This window comes from Colossoma macropomum, unplaced genomic scaffold, assembly GCF_904425465.1.
Source record: "Colossoma macropomum unplaced genomic scaffold, Colossoma_macropomum, whole genome shotgun sequence".
NCBI lineage: Eukaryota > Metazoa > Chordata > Actinopteri > Characiformes > Serrasalmidae > Colossoma > Colossoma macropomum.
Window position 1 is genome coordinate 26,225,121 of NW_023494795.1, and position 23,026 is coordinate 26,248,146.

Here is a 23,026-nt window from a genome sequence, read left to right on the forward strand (position 1 = left end):
TAACACTATAAAAATAGAAAAACATATAGGGGTAAAAAGCCGCATGAGCCTATGGTCTCAATGCCCAATGCCAAGCATTAGCTAGAGGGGTATAAAAGCCCCCAGCATTGGGCTGTGGAGCAGAGGAACTGTATTGTCTGGAGTGATGGACCTCCATCTAATACCTTTCCAATAAGTTGTAGGGTCATTTGTGTGTGGTCTTGTGGCAGAATACAATCAAATTATCACAGCAATGTTCCAACATCTAGAGCAAAGCCTTCCAGAAGAGTAGAGGCTGTTACTGCAGCAAAGGGGAACAAACTTTATTAATACTCCTGATTTCAGAGGAAATGTCAGCTGGGCAGGCGTCCACAAACTTTTGGACATGCAGTGTACTTTCCCTTATTTACACTTACCAACATTAGGTAATTCTACTTTTACGTTGCTAACTTTAATGTATCTAGATATGAACTTTAGTATCCTAACAAACTACTGCTAATTTAGGATGTACTTTTTATTTTTTTAGAGTATCTTCAAATGGTAAAGGCGGTGAAGTAATGAGGAAAGCATTTTTTTTACTCAGTTAAGTTTTGGCCAGTCATGCTTCCTAATTCTTTTTAATGTTTAATTTTACTGTGTACTGTCTTGCTTTTGCTCACAGCTCTCACTTTATATAAGACTTTAAGAGCAAATGTATCACAAACACCATTACCAAAAAATTCAGTGTTATTCATAACATTGAGCGATGAACCCTTTTTTTTCCTTTGTCAATGAGATCCTGCAACTGAAACATATTACAACAGTAAATAAGGAGTTCAGAACCATAACCAGTATAGGCCAAAGCACTGATTTTTATTCAGGGTTTAACATGATAAAAAAAAAAAAAGAAAAAAGCCAGTAAGAGAGACAAAATAAGCAACTTTGTTTTTGTCAGAAATTTAGAGCTCACAGAAAATAACCATCTCACAGTGACCATTACAAGATGGCATGTTTACAGAGCAAGCATACAAGTTTAGAACAAGTGAAGTCAGTTACTGAAATAATGGTCAGCCACAATGTTCAGCGCCTTTTTGCTTCTACCATATGAGACGTAACAAAGTATGAGACAAAAAAAAAAAGACAAAATCAGGAAGTACAAAGAAAACATCTTTTTTCCCTATCGGTCCTAATACTAGAGATCCTAGTAAATGTGTTCCGTTTATAAAACAACCAACACTAGCTTACGAGAAACCATTCATTTCTAAAACTGTACAGTATTTTTTCTGTCTGTTTTCATTAAAGAAAACAAAAATGTCAGTTGACACTTAGCAGACTTTGCAATGACAAAAGATTTGAAGCCAATTTAAACAAAGGCTAACAGAAGTAAAAAAAAAAAAAAGGTCTATAAAACCAATGGAAGACTGCTCTACCTAATACTTCTGGCAGAATCCAAGGAAGAACTTCACTGGCAAGTTAAACAAGGCCCTCAAAATACTTGCATTCGACCAAATCCCACAGCGTTACATCTTGTCAACAGAAATGACAAGTCTTTTACAGCATATTACTGTATCTGGACATTTACAGTGTGAGACAAATCCTGTTATTTACTCCAAACTACCACACTAAAGCAGTGGAGAGAGTACTCCTAAATGAACTATAGAACTGGCTTAATGGTAGGAACTTTCCGGGGCTTCTTGGTCTTGAGCTCTGTGCTGCGTTAGCAAACAGTGGTGTCAGGAAGCAGGCTTCACCAGCCCCCTCACCAAAGGGAGGTCTGGTAATTAAAGCGAATCTTCAGAAGGTATTTCAGATTCACCTGAGCAACATCATACACAATATACCTGAAAGAAGGGAAGTTAAGGCAAACAACATGGCACACATTTCAAAATTTTTATATTCAAAACTCCAGCCCCACATATCTCTGTCTACTCAATCTGAAGGAACTACACAAAAACCAAGCTATAATTCTTGAATTAGGATGTGAATAAGATCTTACACACAACGCAGACGGAGAATATTACATGAAAAAAGTTTTTCATTTTCATTTTTATTAAAGTGCCTTATGCTTCTACTGCTATTCTAAAGTCCCTGGCTTTCCACAAACTGGATTCATACTCTCTCCTGTAATTTGTAACTGTGTTTTTAATTCATGTGTTTAATTTCAACCGCAATGTCTTAGTGTTTCCAATGTGTATTATCATTATTATTATTATTATTATTATTATTATGCAGATTGAAAATAATCAGCAAAATAATTACATTATCATTACTAGCAATAATACATTTTAAACACACTATAATATACACAAAAATATTACAATTGTAATTATGCCATATTGTATATAATAATATAAATGCGCTATCATTATTCATACACAATTTTCTTCTTTTACTTAATAATAATAATAGTAGTAATAATAATAATAATAATAATCATCAACATTTATACAAGATTATTATTAATAATAAACTATACCACTTATTAATTTTTCATTAACAATAGATGTACTATTATTACTATTATATTTATTGTTTGTTTACTATTATTATTATTATCTTACAAAAAGAACAAACACGGGAAAATCAAAGCCCCTTTGATAGGTAATAACCTCTGAACACAACACGGACAATGCAAAGGATACTCGTTGTAGAGCAGACTTGTGTCATCTATGTTCGTGTTGACTCCTTTACCCAGCGGGACGTCCACTCCTTTCAGTGAAACGGTGGCACCCGGATCTGGAGCAGTTCTGCCCAAACCTACGACATCCAAAACAAACCAAATTCTATTAGCAAAAGCTGTAGACTTTTTTTGGCATAATAATGTGAGCAATCTCACCTATTCAGCACTACATAAAAAAAGGTATGTATGTGATTTTTTCTGAAACTTTACCTTTTACACTGTGCTTTCCCTTTGGCAGCTTTGTGATATGTGAGGCCTTTTTCAGTTCATGCCTTTAAAAATAATAATACAAGACATTTTTATCAAGATCAAAACAACAGACAAAACATAAGTAATATTAATAAGAACCAAATGCGCTTACATGTTGCCCAGGGCGACCTCTCCTAGCAGAATCAGGCCTACAGGGTCAGCCTGGGATGTGTGGCAGTAGTTAGCACTCTTAGACACCATGTCAGCAAAGTATACACCTTTGCCGAACATATAACCTGTCTGTGGAGTACATGAGAAATGTCAGACAATCACCTTTATTATTTTGTTAGATGAATAAATCGATAAAAAAATGCAAATGTGATCTCGCATTCAGCCTTCACTTAACATTAGCATGTGACTCCCAGTACCTTTATTTCTTTAAATATGAACAGATCAAAGAGTGAAATCGCATTAAGTGCCAACCGGTTTTATAAAAAACTTGGGGCTTCACATGCTTTTTCCAGGTAACAATGTACATGTATTGCTATGGTCTTCACAGGAGCTTTTTAATAAGGGCCATAGGGGGCACTACAAGCTTCGTCCTTCCATCTGCAGTCTGCTGCAAGATTTTCTGCAGGATTAGGCAGAAACGAAAAGAGGATGTACTGCTTTGCCATTTCCATTGGCTACTAGAGCTAAAGCAATAGTACTGTCAAAGCAAAACACAAGATTTTACTAGTTTGTGCAAGTATGTGCCAAACAAACTGACAACCAATGAAAATGATGAGCCAGTGTAGGCTAGATTTGCTTAGACTATTTGAACATGGCCAAGAGCTAAACAAAAATCGTTCAGCACTCCTCTTTTCTGCACAAGTCTCAGCATTTTACAAAAACTGTGTATAACAAACGATCAACTTTAGGCAATCGCTTTAATAAAACGTGTGCAGCAGGGTCACCGGTGATCCCGCAAGGCTCAAAGGGTCATTTTTTGTACTTGTAGTTACTGCTTAAGAGCAGCAGGTGGCACTAAGACATTAGTACATACCACTGGTGCTTCAGGTGGAGCAATGCGCAGACCCTGAGACAGGATACCCGCGTAGTTGGTGGTGCGAGAGCCGTGCCACAGCAGCTGGCGGTTGGGCAATTCTTTGAAGGGCCGATAACGCTGGTACTCACCCTCTCTATCAATCTTAAAGATCTAAAATGACAGAGAAAACCATATGACAGCATATTAGGGCACTATTATTAGGTACTAAGCAAGTTCACTGAGTGTGGTCCTTGGAGATTCCCCGCTGAAACCAATTTTTAGTCCTTATAAGTGAAATGAGCACACTGTATTGTAGGCTTAGTGATTTGTAATTGGTTTAACGACACAATTCAGATAAAAATGTTACAGCAAACAACCCAGCAATGCTATGTTTCAATAAACTTTAAAGAAAAACGTCACCATTTTTTTTCCTACCTCTTCAATTTCAAGTGTGTAGGTATTGTGAGTTGCAGCATGCGTATTCTTTACATACTGGTGAATAAGCTGAGCCTCTTCTGATGACTTATCAACCACCTGCAAAGAAATCACCAGTGCAGATATAATAAAACAATTAAAAGCCCATACTCAAAATCTGCAGAACACAGTACATATTTATACTCCACATGTATAAACTACATAAATAAGAATGCAAACCTCAATCTTAGTTTTGAGTTTCTCATAGTTGATGTCAATAGGATCTTTTTTGTTATCCTCTGCTCCTCCCCGCAGAAGGCTGTAGGCTACCTCAATGTCCAGGAGATTGTCCAGCATCTGAACTTTAGCCTGGAGTAAATGAGAAACGAGAAATAATTATTTACATGGATAAATATCTAAAAACATTTATGATTGTTTATGACATAACAGATAACAGATGTGCAGCTATTTATCTGTAGCATTTCTAATGAAATTGCAAATAAATATATAAAAAACTACATTAGAAAGATTTTTATTCTGAAAAGTGTCCACAAAGAAGAAATAATTTTAATGGAAATCAAAATGAGAAATAGCAATTAGAAATGTTGTTCGTTACTTTCATGCTCCTGCGCTAGTCAGTGCCGGTTCTTTGTTTTCGAGGGTGTTGGATTTCGTGCCACATGCTGTAGCCTATATACTGTAATTAATCATTTATGTAAACTGTTTTTATACATTGTCAGTTTTTTTTTCAGGGTTCGTGGTGCAATGAATTTTCATTACAGTGCATCACTATACTTTATGCATAACTCACCTTTATACTGCTAACACTTTCAAAAACCCTTTACCAACTTTCCAATACTTTGAAGACTATACCTTCTTCCCTCAGAATCATAAACTTGCCTATTCCCAAACAAGCCCCACAGAAAAAGTCACCATCACATCCTGCTGATTTTTTGTGACCAGAACACTGAGAAACACAGCCTAGTGTCACTGGCTCACCTGGATGTAGTCCAGGTTACTCAACAGAGGAGGTTTCTTCATGCCAAAATCGTGAGGTATCAGAGTGTAGAAGCGATTGGACAGGTCCAGGATCACAGACTCTGAAGCGTTGTCAGACACAGCCTGGCATAAGGAGAGAGACAATGCCATACTGAACAAATGAATAAAAGCCAGATTTCTTACACAATTCTTTCTGTATTTTACTGTCGACTTACTGAGATTAGAAAAGGCCTCAACTAAAGCCAATCATACCGAAACTGTGAGCGTCAGAACCAGACAATTGTTTTTATACTTCAAATTGCTTTTTGGTTGCATTTATGTGAACTGTTGTACTTACTACCATTTATACTATCGCCCCATTTCAAGCTCTTTTTAACATGCCGTTGCCCACTTTAACTCACTGTTTTGATGTGCGTTACATACATGACCACTCACGGCAAAAGTGGCAGGGAGGGAACAGCGTGGAGCAGATTATTCAAATGGAACGCACTCACCCTCAGCGGGTGGGCTAGTTTGTATTTAGCTAGCCATACAAACTTGTCCATGTAACTTTTTTTTTGAGAAGTTTGAACATAACATACTTAACATTTGTGAATAATTGCTTTGTCTAGTAATAAACCTGGCCCAGAGCCATTGTGTAGTCTTTCTTTTGGTTGTTATTAGCTGTGCAGCCTTTAGCATGCTAATCAGCTTTAAAGTGATGAAGTTGCATCAGCAGTCATCACAGATGTAGTAGTTCGGAACTTAAAGGCTTACCCTCAAAATTACAGTCAGTACAGGGTAAACCTGTTTCCACTGCGGTAAATAAATTGTTGATAATAAAGACAGCTCTGTACAAAATGCATGGTCACAGTCCAGTTCTCAGCAACAGTGCAGTCACACTGACCTGCTGAACTTCACTCAGGAGAGAATAGGCACTCTGGATCTGTCTCTTACTCAGCTTCCCCAAAGGCATCTTCTGCAGGTCAATCTATTAAAAGAGACACACAGGTAGTCATTTCTAAAACCTTCAAACAGAGTTTGCAGGTCCACTGATACTGTGACACAACACTATGATTCTATCTAACTCCAGAAAGTGGCACAGCAGTCTAGAGCATCAAGCACAGACAACTAGGAGTGCAAAAACGTTGAATCATGATGCATCGCCCCAAATGTGGCCATTCATCTGCATCGATTCTAATGATATTCAATATTGTCTTTGGTCCAAATTAAATTATTCAGACATTTTCAATATAAAAGCATCAAACATATTGTCTGTATTCCACTAATGTGTACATACATCCTCCACTCACCTTGATGCATTTAGTGAATTTTTAAAATTACAAATTAATTATAATTCATACCAAAAATAATGTAATCGGATGGAGTTGAACCATTATAACAATAACCAACCTCAAACTCCACCATGGCTTTCTTCATGCTCTCCACATCAAAGATCATTCGGATGAGCTCCTGGACTTGTTTGGGTAGTTGAGACTTGGTGCCTGAGCTGGCAGTCAGTTTCTTTACAGCCTCTTCATCCTGAAGAAATACAGGCAGACTTCAAATCCATTTTCATATACAGACTTTACCTCTCAAACAGCCAGACTTAATACTTCCTAAGGCTTCTTATTAATTAATTACTTGGAAACCGATGCAAACTGATTCAATTAGAAAGGAGTGAGGAATGGAAGCCTGAGCCCACTCTGACCATTTAAGGGGTTAAACTGACAATTAATTCAGGCTTAGTTAACCACAGGGTGACCGTGAGCCTTAGGCAAGAAAAAAAAAACAAAACAAAACAAACAAATGACAGGTACATACCTGCCCGTAATCGATCTCAAGAGGGTAAAACTTGTTGGGGTATTTAGTGAAGCTGCTTGAGGTCCAAGAATTGCCCGTTTTCTCCTCATATACACTACGGAAGTTGTCCATAGCTGAGTTTTTGTCATAAAACTTATCCAGTTTGTTTCCTCCTATGGTGGTGCCCACTCTCCCCCATGACCTGAACACCCAGTACCTACTCAAAACAAAACAAAAACACAAACACAAACGAACAATACATCAAAGAGTTTTCATTGGTAATTAACATATCTGACAAAAGACAAGAAACATACAAGCATATGAAATGCATCCATGACTCTTCCTCACCGTTTCTGAACATCATCCTCAAGCAGCTGGAGTTTGTAGTAAGAGTTGGTTCCTCTGACAATGTCCACTAGACCCAGAGTAGCACTGTAGATCTTACCATTCTGATCCAACACATGAGCACAGTTCTCCAAACCTGAGCAATCAGAATGAACGATTAAAGCGAGTCAGGATGAGGTTCCATCACTCCACAAACAGTACGACACAACAAAAGATCAGCCAAATGTCCATACTACACAAAAACAGCTTAAAAGATGCCGGTCCTCAAGATCTACCTCCCTGCAGAGTCCAGTTCCAACTACAATCTGCCACACCTGGTCCAGCTAATTAACTTTTCCGAAAGTCCTTACTGTCTAAATCAGATACGTTAGTGTTCGGTAAGGAGTGTGCAGCATGTTAGATGTGGGTTGGGAACTCTACAGGACGGTAGATCTCCAGGAAGAGGGCTGGTGACCACTGGCTTAGAATAAGCTTAGTGTCTCTAACCTGAGTCTGGGTCGACTGCTGCTCCACCTTTGACAGTCAACTTCATTTTCTTTGACTTGCTACCACCTGTGAAAGTAGAACAGTTGTTTTATTCACCAAGCTAGTACAAAGCTGACAATGCAATTAACAATCAATATCCGAATGATAAAACCAAAAATAATCAGTTATAATCATATTAAAGAAAGTATGGGCTTATTTTGCAGTCAAAAGAATGTTCTCAGAGTTTTCAAATGTAAAAATAAAAAAAATTTTATTGTTTTAAATTGTCTGTATTCTACCACTGTGTAAATGTCTCATCCAGCCACATATGCTTTCAATGTATTTTTGAAATATTTCTGCACCAAAATAATGTAATTTTCTTGGTGAAATCTGATACAATGCATCAATCTGTCCTCAAAACAAACAGTAACCTACCTGACTTTTTTCCACTACAGAATTTTTTCAGTACAATATAAATTGCACGCTGCATCTAAAAATTACCTTTAGTCATACTGATGAGCTTTACACATGCAATATAACTTGTGGGAGAAATAATAAACTCATCTAACCTTCTTCCTCTTTGCTCCTCCCAGCGCTCTTTGAGGACATGGCTCCTGTTGATTTGGAGGCTCCTGATGGAGCCTGAGCCTCCACTTTAACCTCCGCGCCCCAGGGGGAGATGCCATGCAGAGAGATGAGCTCCTGGAGGGCCTTGCCTGAGGACTTAATATCAGTGAGGAAATCTTCAGCAACAACACGCACCCCCGCGTCTCTCACCTCCTCCATCTTCTTACTCATCTTTTCGACCTCCTCTGAAACAGCACAGGGACAAAGAGCACTAGTGAAGCTCCAAACAAGACACACAAACAAACAGGATGATTAACCTGACCATATGCGTCCACTCTGTCCTGGGATAACCATCATTAACACACAACCTTCACTGTTCCACAAAGACAAACAGACAAATACATTTGTGGTTCTGGGCAGTACAATAAAATTTACCATGCTATATTTTTCCATATCATTCAATTTTAATTAATTACGTAAGCATGTCTGAGTGATCAGTTTTAAAGGGCCCATATTCTACATCCTTCTTGTAGTTTATTATTTTTCCAGAGGTCCAGTTATGATATTTGTGTGGGTGTAGGGGTGGGCAATGTGGCAAAAACAATGATATTTGGAGATATTTTTATGATGCACAATAATGTAGAAGATTTCTGTTCAGAATGGCTGACTTGTATTGTGCCTCATTCCAAAACAGTCCTGGCTGCAGCTGAAATTGTTGCTGAATTAGAAACAGAACAGCACAATTATTTATATTGTCATTTAAAAAAATGTTTAATTTAGATGATTACTGTTTTATCACCCAGGCCTACACACACACCTAAAATATAAGTCTGCCAAAAGGTGCTCACACACACACACACACTCACACACTCACTTACTCTTGGAGCTGAGACAGATAGCAGCTTTACTGACAGTGCCAGTGATCTTCCCTCCCAGCTGCTCCACTGCAGCCTTCAGCTCTTCTTTATTCTTACTCAGCTTCCCAACAGCCAGTACCTTCAGCCCAGTCAGAGGCTTATCTGCAAGTACAGCACATCACAAACGAAAAGAAGTTCAGTCATTAAAAAAAAGATCCAACATTCAGTATTTGAAGAGTTTTATTCCAAAATATTGTATATTCACTTGTAACTGTTGGAAATAAGTCGTTTTTGAAATGAGGGAACAACTGATGTTTAATGCAAAATATTTCAATTTCTGTAATAAATGGGGTATAAATTATAACATGTATGGGTTTGGGACCTACTCCAAACAACATGCATCATGTAAAATCAACATGAACATAAACCTCAACATAACATCAAAATAAAATTTCCTTGGTACTTCTACTAGGATATGTTACTAGGCCTTAAAAATGACAAGAATAAGAGAGTGTAATATCATTTTATAATCCTTGATCTACTTTATAATCCCAGATCATCCTCACTAGTGATAACTGAATGGTAAACTGATCGTAAAATTACAGCCCGAGTGTGACGGTGTCCATGTGAGGATGTGAAACTGACCTGTAGGCACTTCTGTGAGGGTCTCAATGGGGGTGCTGGAGGTGCTGGAAGCCACAGTAGCAGAAGCCGCAGCAGTGGAGGCAGGAGCTGCAGGAGGAGCTGGAGCCTCTTTGGGGAAAACACGATCCTGACGCTTAAACTTAAACTTCTTAAGGTAGGGAATCTCTTGGAACTCCTTAAAAGAGAACAGACACAATCAGAGCAATATACCAGCAAACTCCTGCTAGGCCTACACAGGGGCAAATCTTGACTATGAACTACTGAGATTAAAGTACATCAGTATTTATTGTTTATCATCTTACAGAGCTACAGTAAAGGAATTAGGACAAAATCCACATCAGCCTTTATCATGTGATACATACGCTCCCTACCAAAGTTGACATTAAAAAAAAATGACAATGTGGATTTCTATTATCATTTATATTATCATCGTGGCATAATTATAGCATCATGGTGACAGTAACTGACTGTTCACAAACCGAAGATTTACATGATATTCAACCAAACATTGCTTAGCAACAGGTCTCTAAGCACTACTTTTTCTGACAAGTGAATAAAAACTGAAAACTCCTCAGAACAAACCTGCAGTGAAAATGGTGGTGGCATTGTAATCTAAGTTACTGTACTTGCTAACATTCATAACATTCAACAATGTCTAAAGATAAATAACCTTCCAGAACAATGCTGAGCTCGTTTTGCTAGCTAAGTTAACTTTTCTTAGATGCTCACATTGCTGACAGCTCAGATTAAACAAGATTGTGTGTTGACAAAACATTTCTGTTTGAAGATTTGCATGCATCCTTTTCATTCTGTTCGGTTTTGTGCAAAAGACAAAATATTGTCAGCATCTAAGGCTGCACTGGCTAACTTCGGTCTGGCTGTCTAATCTGTTATGTAGGTGATTTGTTCATTCAGGTTGTTCATTTAGAATAACTTTCTCAGTACCTTTCAGATAAATTTACTTAAAACTTAATAAACTTGACCGCACTTCTGTTTTTTGGTCCGGTCCACTGCGAGTGTAACATGGCCCATTAACAGAAGCGAGTTTGACATTCTTGTTCTAAAACGTGTGACAAACCTTAGGAGTAACCCAGTCTTTGCGGTTTGGTGTCCGAGTCTTGGACACACATTTAGTCCAGGCAGAGATGTCTCCTGTGCAGTAGTAGGCATCACCCTTAAATACAAGCTGACCTTGGCAAGTTTCACAAGGCTTCAAGGCTCCAAAAGCCATGCAGTCTGATAGACGGTCCAATACCTGAAAATCACAGAGTCATTAGATTTCTACACTAATTTATGAGATGTCTAAAAACTAAAAATACAGGATAATCATGATACCAAATCAGGTTTTTGAATTCACAAGGACTGAACTAACCCCCCCCCAAAACACCTCTTTTGATGCACCACTTGCACACTCTGGAACATTGCTGCTAATACTGCGTTTACACTGTTTTACTACCTCAGTAACTGCTGTGCTCACGTATGTTATCTGACTGCGTAAACTCACAGATCACAGTATATTAAATATATCTGCACCTTATTCCACTACCTCATGCTCAGAAATGAGTGCTGTGTCGGCGCTGCACTGTCCTGTCTGTTTACTGTGTCTAATGTCTGTTTAATCTATCGTATTTATTATATTGTTTCTAGCTTAATTTTTTGTTTGCACACTATGTCTGCACGTTCACACTTTGTACTTCTTGTTCCTTGGTGCACCTTGTTCCTGGAGGAACGTAATTTCACTCCACTGTGCACTTGTACATAGATGGAATGACAATAAAAGCCTCTTGACTCGACTTGACTTGAAATCAGTTCTTTGGAAATCCAACACTCGCACGGGACACCTACATTATAACTGTTGAATTAGTAAATTTGTGTTGAAAACAACGTGTGGGCTATGGATCAACATTAAACCACATGGCCAGTTTCCTCAGTATTTCAGCACTGTGCTCTTACATTGGATTCTCCAGAGGGAACTTCCTGGTGGTTAGCAATGAGAAGCTCCTTCATATCATTAGTTGAACAGTATTTCTTCAACTTGTCCTTAATTCCCCAAATAAGCTGGCTCTGTTCCTATAATTAAGGCAGGGACAGGGAATCAATTAGATTTCACAGAAACATTAAGTAGACAATGCAGACAATATGCAACATTCTCAGGTGAAAACATTCCCAAATAAAAAGTATGTACTCTTCCAAAATTACACATAAAATGATACCCAAGAGTATAACTGTACAAAAAAAGCATAGCTGATTCCTAGAGAGTCAAGAACTCAACGATTATCACGGATCTAACCTTCATCTGCATTTCCAGTTGCTTCTGCTCCTCCTCTTCCTCTTTCTTTTGCTTCTTGGAAACTCCTTGTCCATCAACATTGTCTGCCTTCCTTTTCCTGAGAAAGAAAAAGCAAACAGTCTTGAGCAACAAGACAAACCAACAAACAAGTTTCAGCAGTTAGCATCATCCGTAATCATTCATTAACACAAATGGCAACGTAACTCTTTAGAAATGGAAAAACTATGAAGAACTGGAAGGTCTACTAACTGCATCTTATTACATTCAGAACATTCTTCCAGCTTTATGCAGGCACAATCAAGTAGGTTAACAGGTCATGTTAATAAAAGCACTTTTTGTAGGTCAACAATGCTGGAATGGGCCAGTTAACGCATTAAAATCCAAGGCTTATTACATACTAATTATTACATGCCGACAGGTGCTGGCCATTTAAGGGGTTAATCCTGAAGTCCAACTTGAACTTCGAAACTTTGGCATCACCTTGGGTCATGTAAATAAACACAGTGGGCATTTACCAGTGGAGTTCATTAGGAGCTTGCTAGCGGCATGAGGCATGGTCATGTTGGCACATGCTCTCCTAACCCAGGGGCTTTATGATGAAGGTCATTAATTCAATCACCATTCTATAGACAGGCCTCCTATGGGAAATACCATACTATTATTTTGGCTCCCTTTTGCCTCTCACAGATGTAATTAATGACTATAGGTAAACAGATTGGCACCAGAGGACAAGAAAATAAGAAAGCAAACAAATAAAAAAGACACTCCCAAATTAGGAGATGCCATATATAAGGCACCACCAACTTCCCTCCAACTGTTAAACTAAATATGTAGGTTATTTTACCTAGTTGTGGAGTGTAGCGGGTGGGGGAGACTCGTGGTTAGTTTGAAAAGCTATTTCTTTGCTTAATGGAGAACAGCATTAAAAAAGGAATGCACTATTTTTCTAACATGCTCAGAGAAATCTCAGTGAGAACTTTAGGACACTGCAGCAAATAGTGTATGAGCTTCATTTGGGGGGAAAATGGTCTCTGTGGCAGCAAGACAGCAATAAAGTAAGTACATCCAACAATACTTTATTGCAGTCATACGCGAAGGTTTGGGCAGCCCTGATCAAATGACATGTTTTGTTGATATTGCAAATTAAAATAAGTTAACATCCTCTACAAAGAACACACTTCTGCTGATTTTATTGCACAATTACTGTATCAGTTTTAACATATTGGAAAAAAAAAATCCAACATGTGGCCTGTGCCACAGCACATTTTACAATGTAGGTTTCATTTTATTTTCAATATGTTAAACTCAGCAAATAAATAGAAATTGTGCACAAAAAATGAGAAAAATGCCATATTTAAGTGTGTTCTCTATGGAGGATGTGTTAACTTACTTTCACTTACAAAATCAACAAAATGTCATTTGACCAGCGTTCAAACTTTTCCATACGACTGTATAGGCAAGAAATGTTATGCAAGAAAGCTGTTTTTATAGGCATGTATATGAAATTATGTTGACAGAAAAAAAACATTAAGAATCAGCACTGGTTTATTATTCTATACAGAACAGATTTCTTTCCTTAGTAACATTTTAAGACATTTGAATTTCTTCAGTCTAGATCTCAGAACCATTTACATCAGACCTCATTAACACTTCATTTTTTTAACTATTTTATAACAAATTCCCATTCAAAGCTGGGTACTATGGGGCATTTTAGGTGTAGCATTCAAATACAGAATGGGTGCACTTACCCACTTATGTCATTCAGTTGTAACAATAATAAACTGACTGACTGGAGCAAAAATCTGCCAAATCTGAATGTGCACCCTATCAAATACTTTAAGTTGGCAGTAGTGGGGAAAGGTGTGGCACAATACAACACATCTTAGTGTTTGCTAAATAATTCTAAAAGTCAAAAGATCAATAATTACTTAAAACCAAAAGAGTTTTTTACAGCACTTACTGTTTATGAACATTTCAGCCAAAAGTTGTGTGATTGCTATGTTGTTTGGAACAGATGAGCTTTCCAACCAAAATACATACATCAGGATACATATGATTGTGAAAAGAGTGTGAACTACTTATTTTTAAGCATAAAGTAAATTGAAGCTGTTTTATTTACACAATGTTTATAGCATGTTTTTAAAGAATCTGTGTATAAAAACTACCAAAGAACCCTGTATTTATATATGCAGGGGAATATAGATTCTCTCACTGTTTACTTTGGGAGACTTAGCTGTGACAATGTTTTTAAACTAACCTTGCCATGTGATGGCTGTACTTTAGCCTGGCTGGCTTTCACTGTGGGTTTATTACATACTTGCAAAATGAGGCTATATTACAGCCACCAAGAGGGCTACTGAAATATAACCTGTAAATTATACACACAATTCAATAACAGAAAAACCAAGCTGTGTTCGGAATGGTTCCCCTGTGAACTCATTCACTACTCACTATAAAGCTGACTATATAGTGAACTGAGGGGAACGACCAAAAGATTTTCAGACACTGCGTTTGGAAATGCTGTTTTGTAAAAAAGCAACAAATATTTGTGTGATTTATCTGTCACACAAACTAATCAAACACATGTGGTAGCCCTATGAAGTGTTGACCTGTATTATTGATTTTGGAAAACACTAGCTGTAACTGAGATGGTAACACAACAAGCCGAACATAAACGATTAAAACTGAATCATGTATGAGTTGTCAATGAAGCATTTTAATGCTTGACATTCCAGCAGTTTTGCCGCAACAATTAGTCAGCAAGCTACAGCTGTTGGTCGTAGCTTATAAGTTTCTTGTAATAATGAATGTCCTGTGTCTGCTTTGCTACTCACTGATCAAGTATAACATCTTGGAAAAGATGAAAAGCCGCCAGCTAAGGTAAATAACAGAAACGAAATAAAAGAACTAACAGCTTGTTATTTCTTTGTATGTGGCTCTCCTACACCTTTCAGTATCTATCAGTGCAGAAGGGGCTCTTACATTTATTCATTCATCTCCAGAACGTCTTACAACGAAATACTTATCTTAAGCTCCTCTTTCCTCTTGGTGAGTGCTTATGAGAAATAATTCAGAAATTGGGCATTCAAGAAGCTTTATTCGTCCAAGACTAAGAAAATGTGATCTTAATAAAGACACTTTTCCTTTTGGAACTACTATCATCTAAAAATATAAGCATGCAGCCCTATAGATGCTTTGGTGGAAAGCTGTTTGTACTAGTGATATCTCCCAATTATGTCAGTAAGTGAACTGTGTTTGTATTTCCCCTTGTTTCTAAGATTATACCATCACAGATCTTTACGGTAGCAGGAAATGAAAACAGTGACAATGTTTGTGGCAAGCAGCTAAAATTAAGGAGAGCAAAACCTCACAGAGATACAGGACAGTCTGTTACTTATCTGTTATACTTCATGTCTCACTCCACACTATCAGCATCTTGTTCCTCTACTTTAGTAAGATGTGGCTGCACTATGGTACACATTGGAATTTGTAGAGTACATCGCCTGTACACTGAACTTGTGATGTATTATGGGTGTTTAATAGTGAACTAGACCGGAAGTGAAGTTTACCCTTGAGAACAACACTACAAAATGGCTGATACACTATAGTGCATTTCTGCGATAGGGAGCAATTCTGAATGCAGCGACAGTCTTCATGATGAATACTAAGAAATATCTGTCCAATTGCTATAAAATGTGCAGATGACACTGCTATGGGAATGACCAAAGGCATCTTCTACTTAACCATGTTTAACTACATAAAATGTTGCATTTGTACCCCATATTAGTTTTTGTTACCGCTTTCTTCCCTACAGGACTCATTAAGACTCTTCTGGAGTCTGAAATAAGCACATAATGAACGAGACGGCCGCCAATTTCACACTCGCTCCATCACTGCTCTACACAAACATCACCATTCTAAACATCACAAATATCTCAAACATCACTCCTTATCAGAACAGTAGCTTTCTGGCAGTGACCTACGGCACAACTACGGCAATAACGACATCTGCCAACACTCAGCCGCGTCCACAAACTAATGTGACTCTTTCGACTGCGGCTACAACTACTGCGGCAGTGGTGGTGTCTGCAAACTTGCCCTACATGATGGCTGAGCTGGTCATCGCTTTCCTCTCTACGGTGGGTAACCTCTTGGTGTGTGCGGCGGTTGGGCTGAACCGAAAGCTCCACACGGTCACCAACTACTTCCTGGTGTCGCTGGCAGTGGCGGACGTTTGCGTGGGTGCGTTGGCCATTCCCTGCGCCATCCTGACGGACATTGGCATCCCGCGCAACAACTTGTACCTGTGCCTGCTCATGCTGTCTGTGCTCATCATGCTGACACAAAGTTCCATCTTCAGCCTGCTGGCTGTGGCCGTTGAGCGCTACGTGGCCATCTTCATGCCTTTCCGCTACCAAAGCCTGATGACGCCACGCAACGCACTCCTGGTCATTCTGGTCACCTGGGTTCTGGCCTTCCTCATCGGCCTGGTGCCCCTGATGGGCTGGCACAAAACCCCACCAGCGTCCGGCTACTGCTTCTTCGTGCTGGTGGTGGACATGACTTACATGGTGTATTTCAATTTCTTCGCCTGCGTGCTGACACCCCTAGTGATCATGTTCCTCATCTATGCTCAAATTTTCGTCACAGTCAAGCGGCAGGTCAGGAGGATCGCGGCAGAACGAGCTGGGGCGGCCAGTGGCGCCGACGGGGCAGCCAAGATCAAGAAGGAGATGAAGACAGCCACTTCGCTCTTCCTCGTCCTCTTCCTCTTCACCATCTGCTGGATCCCACTGCATATAATCAACTGCTTCCTGCTGCTGTGCCCGTCCTGCCCCGTGCCCCTGCCACTCCTGCTCACTGCCATCATCCTCTCCCATGCTAACTCTGCAGTCAACCCTTTCCTCTATGCCTACAAGATGAAAAGCTTCAGAGAAGCCTTCAAGGGAATCTTCCTGTGTTGCAGAAGCGTGGGCGAGGGAGAAGATGATGGAGGAGGAACAACTGCGCAGCGATCATGAAGCAGACTTTTTCTGTAACAACTGAAATCAACCTAAAACGATGCCGATTTATAGCCAACTTCAGCTTGACCTTCATAAATCTGAGCTTAAATTAAAGTATTTCAAGCACTCTAGCCATTGTTCTAACTTCTGAACTGCTTGCTTAGTTACATAAAACCCACAGAAGACCTATCATTTAAAGTTTACTCAAATACTGTGGTTGAGTAAACTTGCGGGTCGATGCCAATATCCCATGTTTTTATATGCTAATGCCACTACGTAAACATTTATGAAATGTGGAAATTAGGACTACATCCAGCTGGATTTGCACTACAGAGATGTACCATACATTTCCATAGGGTTACAAATGCATTTAAATGAATAAAACACATACATTTTAGCACAACTACTCTGTGTCACCTACACATGATGCTCTTCTGGAACATCTTTTTGAAATATAAGTGAAATCTGAAGAACTGCTTGATACTGATATACATTTTTATCTTAGCCAATATCTGCCGATACTGCCATGACTTCAATATCACAGTGCATCCCAACAATAACAAATGAACGAGCAGAACAAGCCCTCATCACAAAGATCATTACAGGGTGAACAGCTCTCAGTTGTACAGAGCTACACAAATTCTGCTTTAAAGCTTCTACAGAGTTTACTGGCAGAAACTTCTGAATAGCTGCTGCCACACTGCAAATACAGGTTGAAGACGGTAATGTGCATATGCAGTGAAAAAAATAAATGATTCTGATCTGACCCTTCATGGACGTACATGTGTCCAGTGTAGGACCACCTATGAAAGTGGATTAGATCTGATTTACTCTTTCATTCTTTGTAAAGCCAATTTTGTTGAACATAAATTGCAGGAAAGCTTGATTAATGTACAATCTGAAAGTAACATACAATGTAAAGCAATAATAATAATAATAACAAATCATAATATAAATAAATCATTTCTACTTGTGAAATATCACAGGGTTGAACCGTGCAAAAATATATTGTTAAAATAGTACGCATCAATACGCAGGTCACCTCATAGTCAGACACTCCCTCAACACCTCTGCTACAATCTGAAGCTTGAATGTGTGTATTGTAAGGATAAAATAATGTAAGAAGTATATTTTCAATCATTTGTAAGCTATATTTTGCATAATATATGAATTCTATTTAAAAGGAAATCTTGATTAATGTACAATATTTGAGTGTAACTGTTTTTGAAAGGTTGACCAATTATTAGTCTGTTAATCAGTCACTCACCCTTCAGTCTTCACAGCAGGCAGCCTCTTCTTCAACTCCTCCTTGTCCTCAGCTCGCAGAGCAGCGAAGCCTTTAAGCTGAGCTGCGCTGTACTCGGGTTTGAAAGCCAGTTCCTCACGCCGGCTCACAAAGCAGCCTGTGTGGTACCAGCGATCAATGAGTCCTAGCTGAGGCTTCTCAGGGTCCACTGTCTTCTTCGATACACGGATCTGGTCCTGAAAAATAGGGAAGACCTCAGGCTGAGAACTTTCTAATTCAATTCTTAATGTTAGCAGGGTCATAGCTCATAAAGACAAAGAATGATACTCACTGAGATAACATCGCAAAAAAAAAAAAGAATGAAGTGTACCTTCTCAATTTTCTGATCACAGCCCTTGCAGGTGCTTCTGTTAGATTTAGCGTACTCCACTGCAAAGTCATTCAACGTCTTCTGCCCTTTAGCTGCCCCTTTCTGGTCACCTTTTCCTGATAGAACAGCGTGGAGTTATGAGGTACTGACACATTGATATGTTCCACTGCACACCTAATTATACATTATAGAAAGTGATGAACTAAAACTACACTTATGGACAATAGGGATGTAGAGTAGAAAACAAGGTATGCAAGGAAAAACAAATTCAAAGGTGAGATTGTCAAAATATTACATAATTAGCTGTGAAGATAATTTCTTTCTTTATATTTTCTACCACTATTATTAGTAGTGTAAAGCTATATGTTAATTACTGAAATTAATTTCTGTTCTTATTTACATACTAGCATTTTCAGTAGACACAGAAAATGAACAGATCTTAGCAATATTCGAAAAGAATTGGTTTTACATGGGGAAATTATCATTACCACTTATTACTAGTGTTTCTAATTCACTACATCAGTAATTGTATCAAACAGCAAACAGTGCACTCTTGGTAGATGGGCAAGCGAAATTACAGCCAAACGGACAGTGTATGGAATGTCACCCCCTGCGATTCTGTCTTAAAGATTGCAGACAGACATCCTGCAGTAACATTACCACACCTACCCTTGTAAAACCAATTCTGCCCCAATAGGACTATAATCTTAGAATGTTATGACTAAAAAGGATTTATGTGTACAAGATCCCATATTTCACATTAAATGAAAGTTACCTCCAGCAGCACCTCCACTTTCAATGGCTTTCTTCACCTTCTCCTGGTCCTCCCAGCGGAGATCAGTAAAGCCAGATATGTCCGAGGTGGACTGGACCGATGCCCGGAGCCAGAAGCAGGAGAAATGATGCCAGTGTGGCACTTTTCCATCAAACATGGGCGACTAGAAAGGAATACACAGCGTTAGACGTCTGTCTCATAGTAAGAATCCCTTGAAAAAATGCATGCAGCTACAAAAAATACAAATGTAAACAATTACAGAAAATTATTTTAGCACTTGGACTATATCCATATTGTAACATAATAAACTAAAGCAAATCCCCATTAAAGTAGTAGCAATACATTGCACAAAAAGTGGGTCTTAGTGTGAAAGCTAAAGCAACCGCAATGGCAAAGCGTAAAGTGAAAGTAAAACAGGCCACGTTGCTAAGAGCATGAGGGCTCACGAGGAACACGAGGACTTCACTGAACAGTAAACAGACACCAAAACAGAGATGTAGACAGCTAGTGTAAACAACATTCCTGCCATTAAATTCCACATCTTTCAAAAACTTCAATTTTTTTGTGTGTGTCTATGAGTCATTTAATGTGTCATGGAAAGGGAACCCACTCATTGTGATGTGCATTGTGGAGACTGCAATAAAGCAAAGTATAAATTAATGTTTACTCTATTACATTGTTTTTTTTGTGAATCAGTGGATATACTTCATGATTTATTTAATTCGCATTTGCTCTGCTATATCCCTCTATTAGCGCCTTAAAGGGCCCATATCATGGGAAAGTGAAATTCTCTCGCTTTTTCCTTAAATAAAGGAGTTTGAAGTAATATATAAACACTGTTAAAGTTTCAATATGTACCATTCACTCCCCAGTCCATATGGTCTATATCTAGAAATGATGCTTCAAAAACAGCCTGTTTTTAATTCATTGTTTTTGTGATGTAACAAAAACCAACTAATTTTCATACATCTGCCTACTCAGCCTACAGCAGTTTAGCTCTGCCCACTCGTACTTAAGTTCTCAGGAGTGTTTCAGCTCTGAGTGCTTTCTGAATGAAGCATAAAAAAAGGACAGCCTATCAGAACAGAGCTCATGTACATATATCATTCTTAAAGGCACAGTAACAGCCTATTTAATTCTGAGGGATAAAAATAAAGGTGGAAATGGTAATGCAAAAATGAATTATGGTCATTGTTGGTATATAGAACAACAAAAATGTTATAAGTGGATCTTATTGCAAAAAAAATAAATAAAACACAACAGAAGTGTGGAATATGGGCCCTTTAAACAAAGACACTGAAGCCTCTAAGGTGCATTACAGGCGTTCTCCACTATGTTAGCAGATACGTTCCAAACATTAAAACATGCTCTGATGTTATTTTAACTTCTTACTCGGCCTCCATGACATCGACAGATGTGTAATGTTTTCTAATATGTACAATCAGAGGACATAAACATTCCCTTCATTAAACGAGGCTGCGGTTGGCTTCGTATTCGAATATTTCCGTTCCACCTTAAATGGTGCAGCAGTTACTTTCCGGCGCACGAGGCGCCAGAATGCAACTGCTGCCCCATTTAAGGTGGAACGGAAAAATTCGAATAAAAGCCAACTTCATCCTCGTCTCCATTCTGCAGCTAAGCAGCCATTTAAACGCTTTAAGAAAGTGGAAGCGGGCCTTAGGCCTGAGCACACAGAAAGCACTCGAACAGGCAACAAACTACGTGCATATATAACTTTTTAACATCTCTTCAAGTGGATTTTCCGATATTTCAGTGCTGAATCAGTGAGGCTGTGTCTCCGTGTGTCTTTCTCAGTGCCTGCTCCAGTCTTTACCTGCACCATTATCGCCATCCTCAGAGAGTCCTTAGCGATGTTCTCTTTACATTTCTTGCACGATGCACGCCCGCTTTTCGCATATTCAGCTTTGTAAAGCTTGTCGTCCTGCGAATCAGCCATTATTTTAGAAAACTACAGAGCAAAATCTTAGTTTGCAGAGTGAACAGCGAACAATCCCAGCCCGCGCAGAATAACAGACCAGACTAATCGAGCCAACACTAATAACTTCTTCAGACAGACCTAATCGAGCCCAGAGTTACACATTGGCCGCTTTCTCAACAAAGGCCTCTTAAAGGGGAATCCCACAGAAATCGCCCTCAATTCCGCCAATATCTCTGCATAATTAAATGGTTAAGATGTAAACAACGCCATTCAGAGTGGTCTGGTGTAAAATGCTCAGTTCTAAAACTTACAGAGTCAGAATTGTTCACAGTGGTGATGATAGGAACAAGATGTCCACCTTTAAAAGCTCCCTCACAGAAAATTATTACATTATATGGTGACAAAGATGCTGCCTAATGTCTGAGACCTTGTTTTCTGAAAGTTTTGAGGTAAGGATTTGGCCTAAAACATATTTTTAAAAGCCATTCATGGTGGAGGGGTACATGCAGGACATTGTAAGGCAAATAGTCACCGAAAAAACATATTTTTCTAGATTTACCTCTACATTACCATCATCAACAACACATAAAAAGGTCAGAACACAGGTGTAGGTTCACAGGTGGTTTTGAATAGTAAACAGAATGGCTATATTTGTGTTGCATACGTCGTGACCCCTGGTTCCAATCACCATCACTGTAAAGAATTCAGACTCAGTGTGTTTCTCTACAATGAACCATTTGAACCACCCTTCATGTATCCTTACATCATTAATAGATTTTTAATAAAATATTTTAGGCCTAAATCTCTCATTAAATCTAATCTATCATAAAATAATCTCTAAGGCATCAGGCAGTGTATTCATAACCATTTCATGTAAGAACTTTCTGTGAGGGAGCTTTTAGAGGAATTAAACGGTTACGACATCTGGTTCGTCATCATCACTGTAAACAATCATGACTCAGCAAGTTTCTCTAGAACGGAGCATTTCACATCAAACCTCTCTAAATGATTGTTGACAATCTTAACAATTACATTATGTAGAAATGAAGAAGAATTGATGGAACTTCCCATTGTGTTAGCCCACACTCTGTGTGGTCTTAATGGACACAGTCATTGGCTCTACATTGTTCAGTGTAATGCTTTCCCAACTTCTCATACTAGGTAGTACAGCAGAGGGAAAATGGAACAGGATTAGAATATTTTAATGTAAACCAACTTTGGCCTAAGATATGAGGGGCTATAGCTATGTTACAACAGTTTGTTCATGTAAGTATTTAAGGTGTACACAGTAAGGATAAAGAAAGATACATCATACATGGTAACCGCTTTTATTGGTATTTATTTATGTCCATGAACAAATGTTTTTACAATATGTAACAAATTGTGTATGACCATAAACAGTGTCATATCATCCAGGGAATACAGCTGTATGCCAAAGATTAGGCCCCCCTAATCAAATTATGTTTTGTTGATTT

The 23,026-nt window shown here is 38.6% G+C and overlaps 2 protein-coding genes across 2 annotated transcripts; one reads left to right on the forward strand and one right to left on the reverse strand.

The window, feature by feature from the left end:
• Positions 1-810: 810 nt before the first annotated feature.
• parp1 (poly (ADP-ribose) polymerase 1) lies at positions 811-21,685 on the reverse strand. The gene is made up of 23 exons (XM_036582035.1): positions 21,447-21,685; positions 19,613-19,775; positions 18,838-18,953; positions 18,489-18,703; positions 12,219-12,315; positions 11,882-11,998; positions 11,007-11,183; positions 9,929-10,103; positions 9,305-9,445; positions 8,429-8,671; positions 7,881-7,946; positions 7,398-7,530; positions 7,071-7,266; positions 6,660-6,788; positions 6,154-6,237; positions 5,268-5,390; positions 4,509-4,637; positions 4,290-4,388; positions 3,873-4,025; positions 3,000-3,127; positions 2,849-2,910; positions 2,601-2,715; positions 811-1,799 (listed from the first exon to the last, which is right to left on the reverse strand). Exons 1-23 carry the CDS (start codon positions 21,567-21,569, stop codon positions 1,718-1,720), a joined length of 3,066 nt encoding a protein of 1,021 aa, XP_036437928.1. The 5' UTR covers positions 21,570-21,685; the 3' UTR covers positions 811-1,717.
• On the forward strand, positions 16,301-17,419 carry LOC118815725 (adenosine receptor A2a-like). Its single transcript, XM_036582036.1, has one exon. The coding sequence runs from the start codon at positions 16,322-16,324 to the stop codon at positions 17,237-17,239; it is 918 nt and encodes a 305-aa protein (XP_036437929.1). The 5' UTR covers positions 16,301-16,321; the 3' UTR covers positions 17,240-17,419.
• Positions 21,686-23,026: the final 1,341 nt, after the last annotated feature.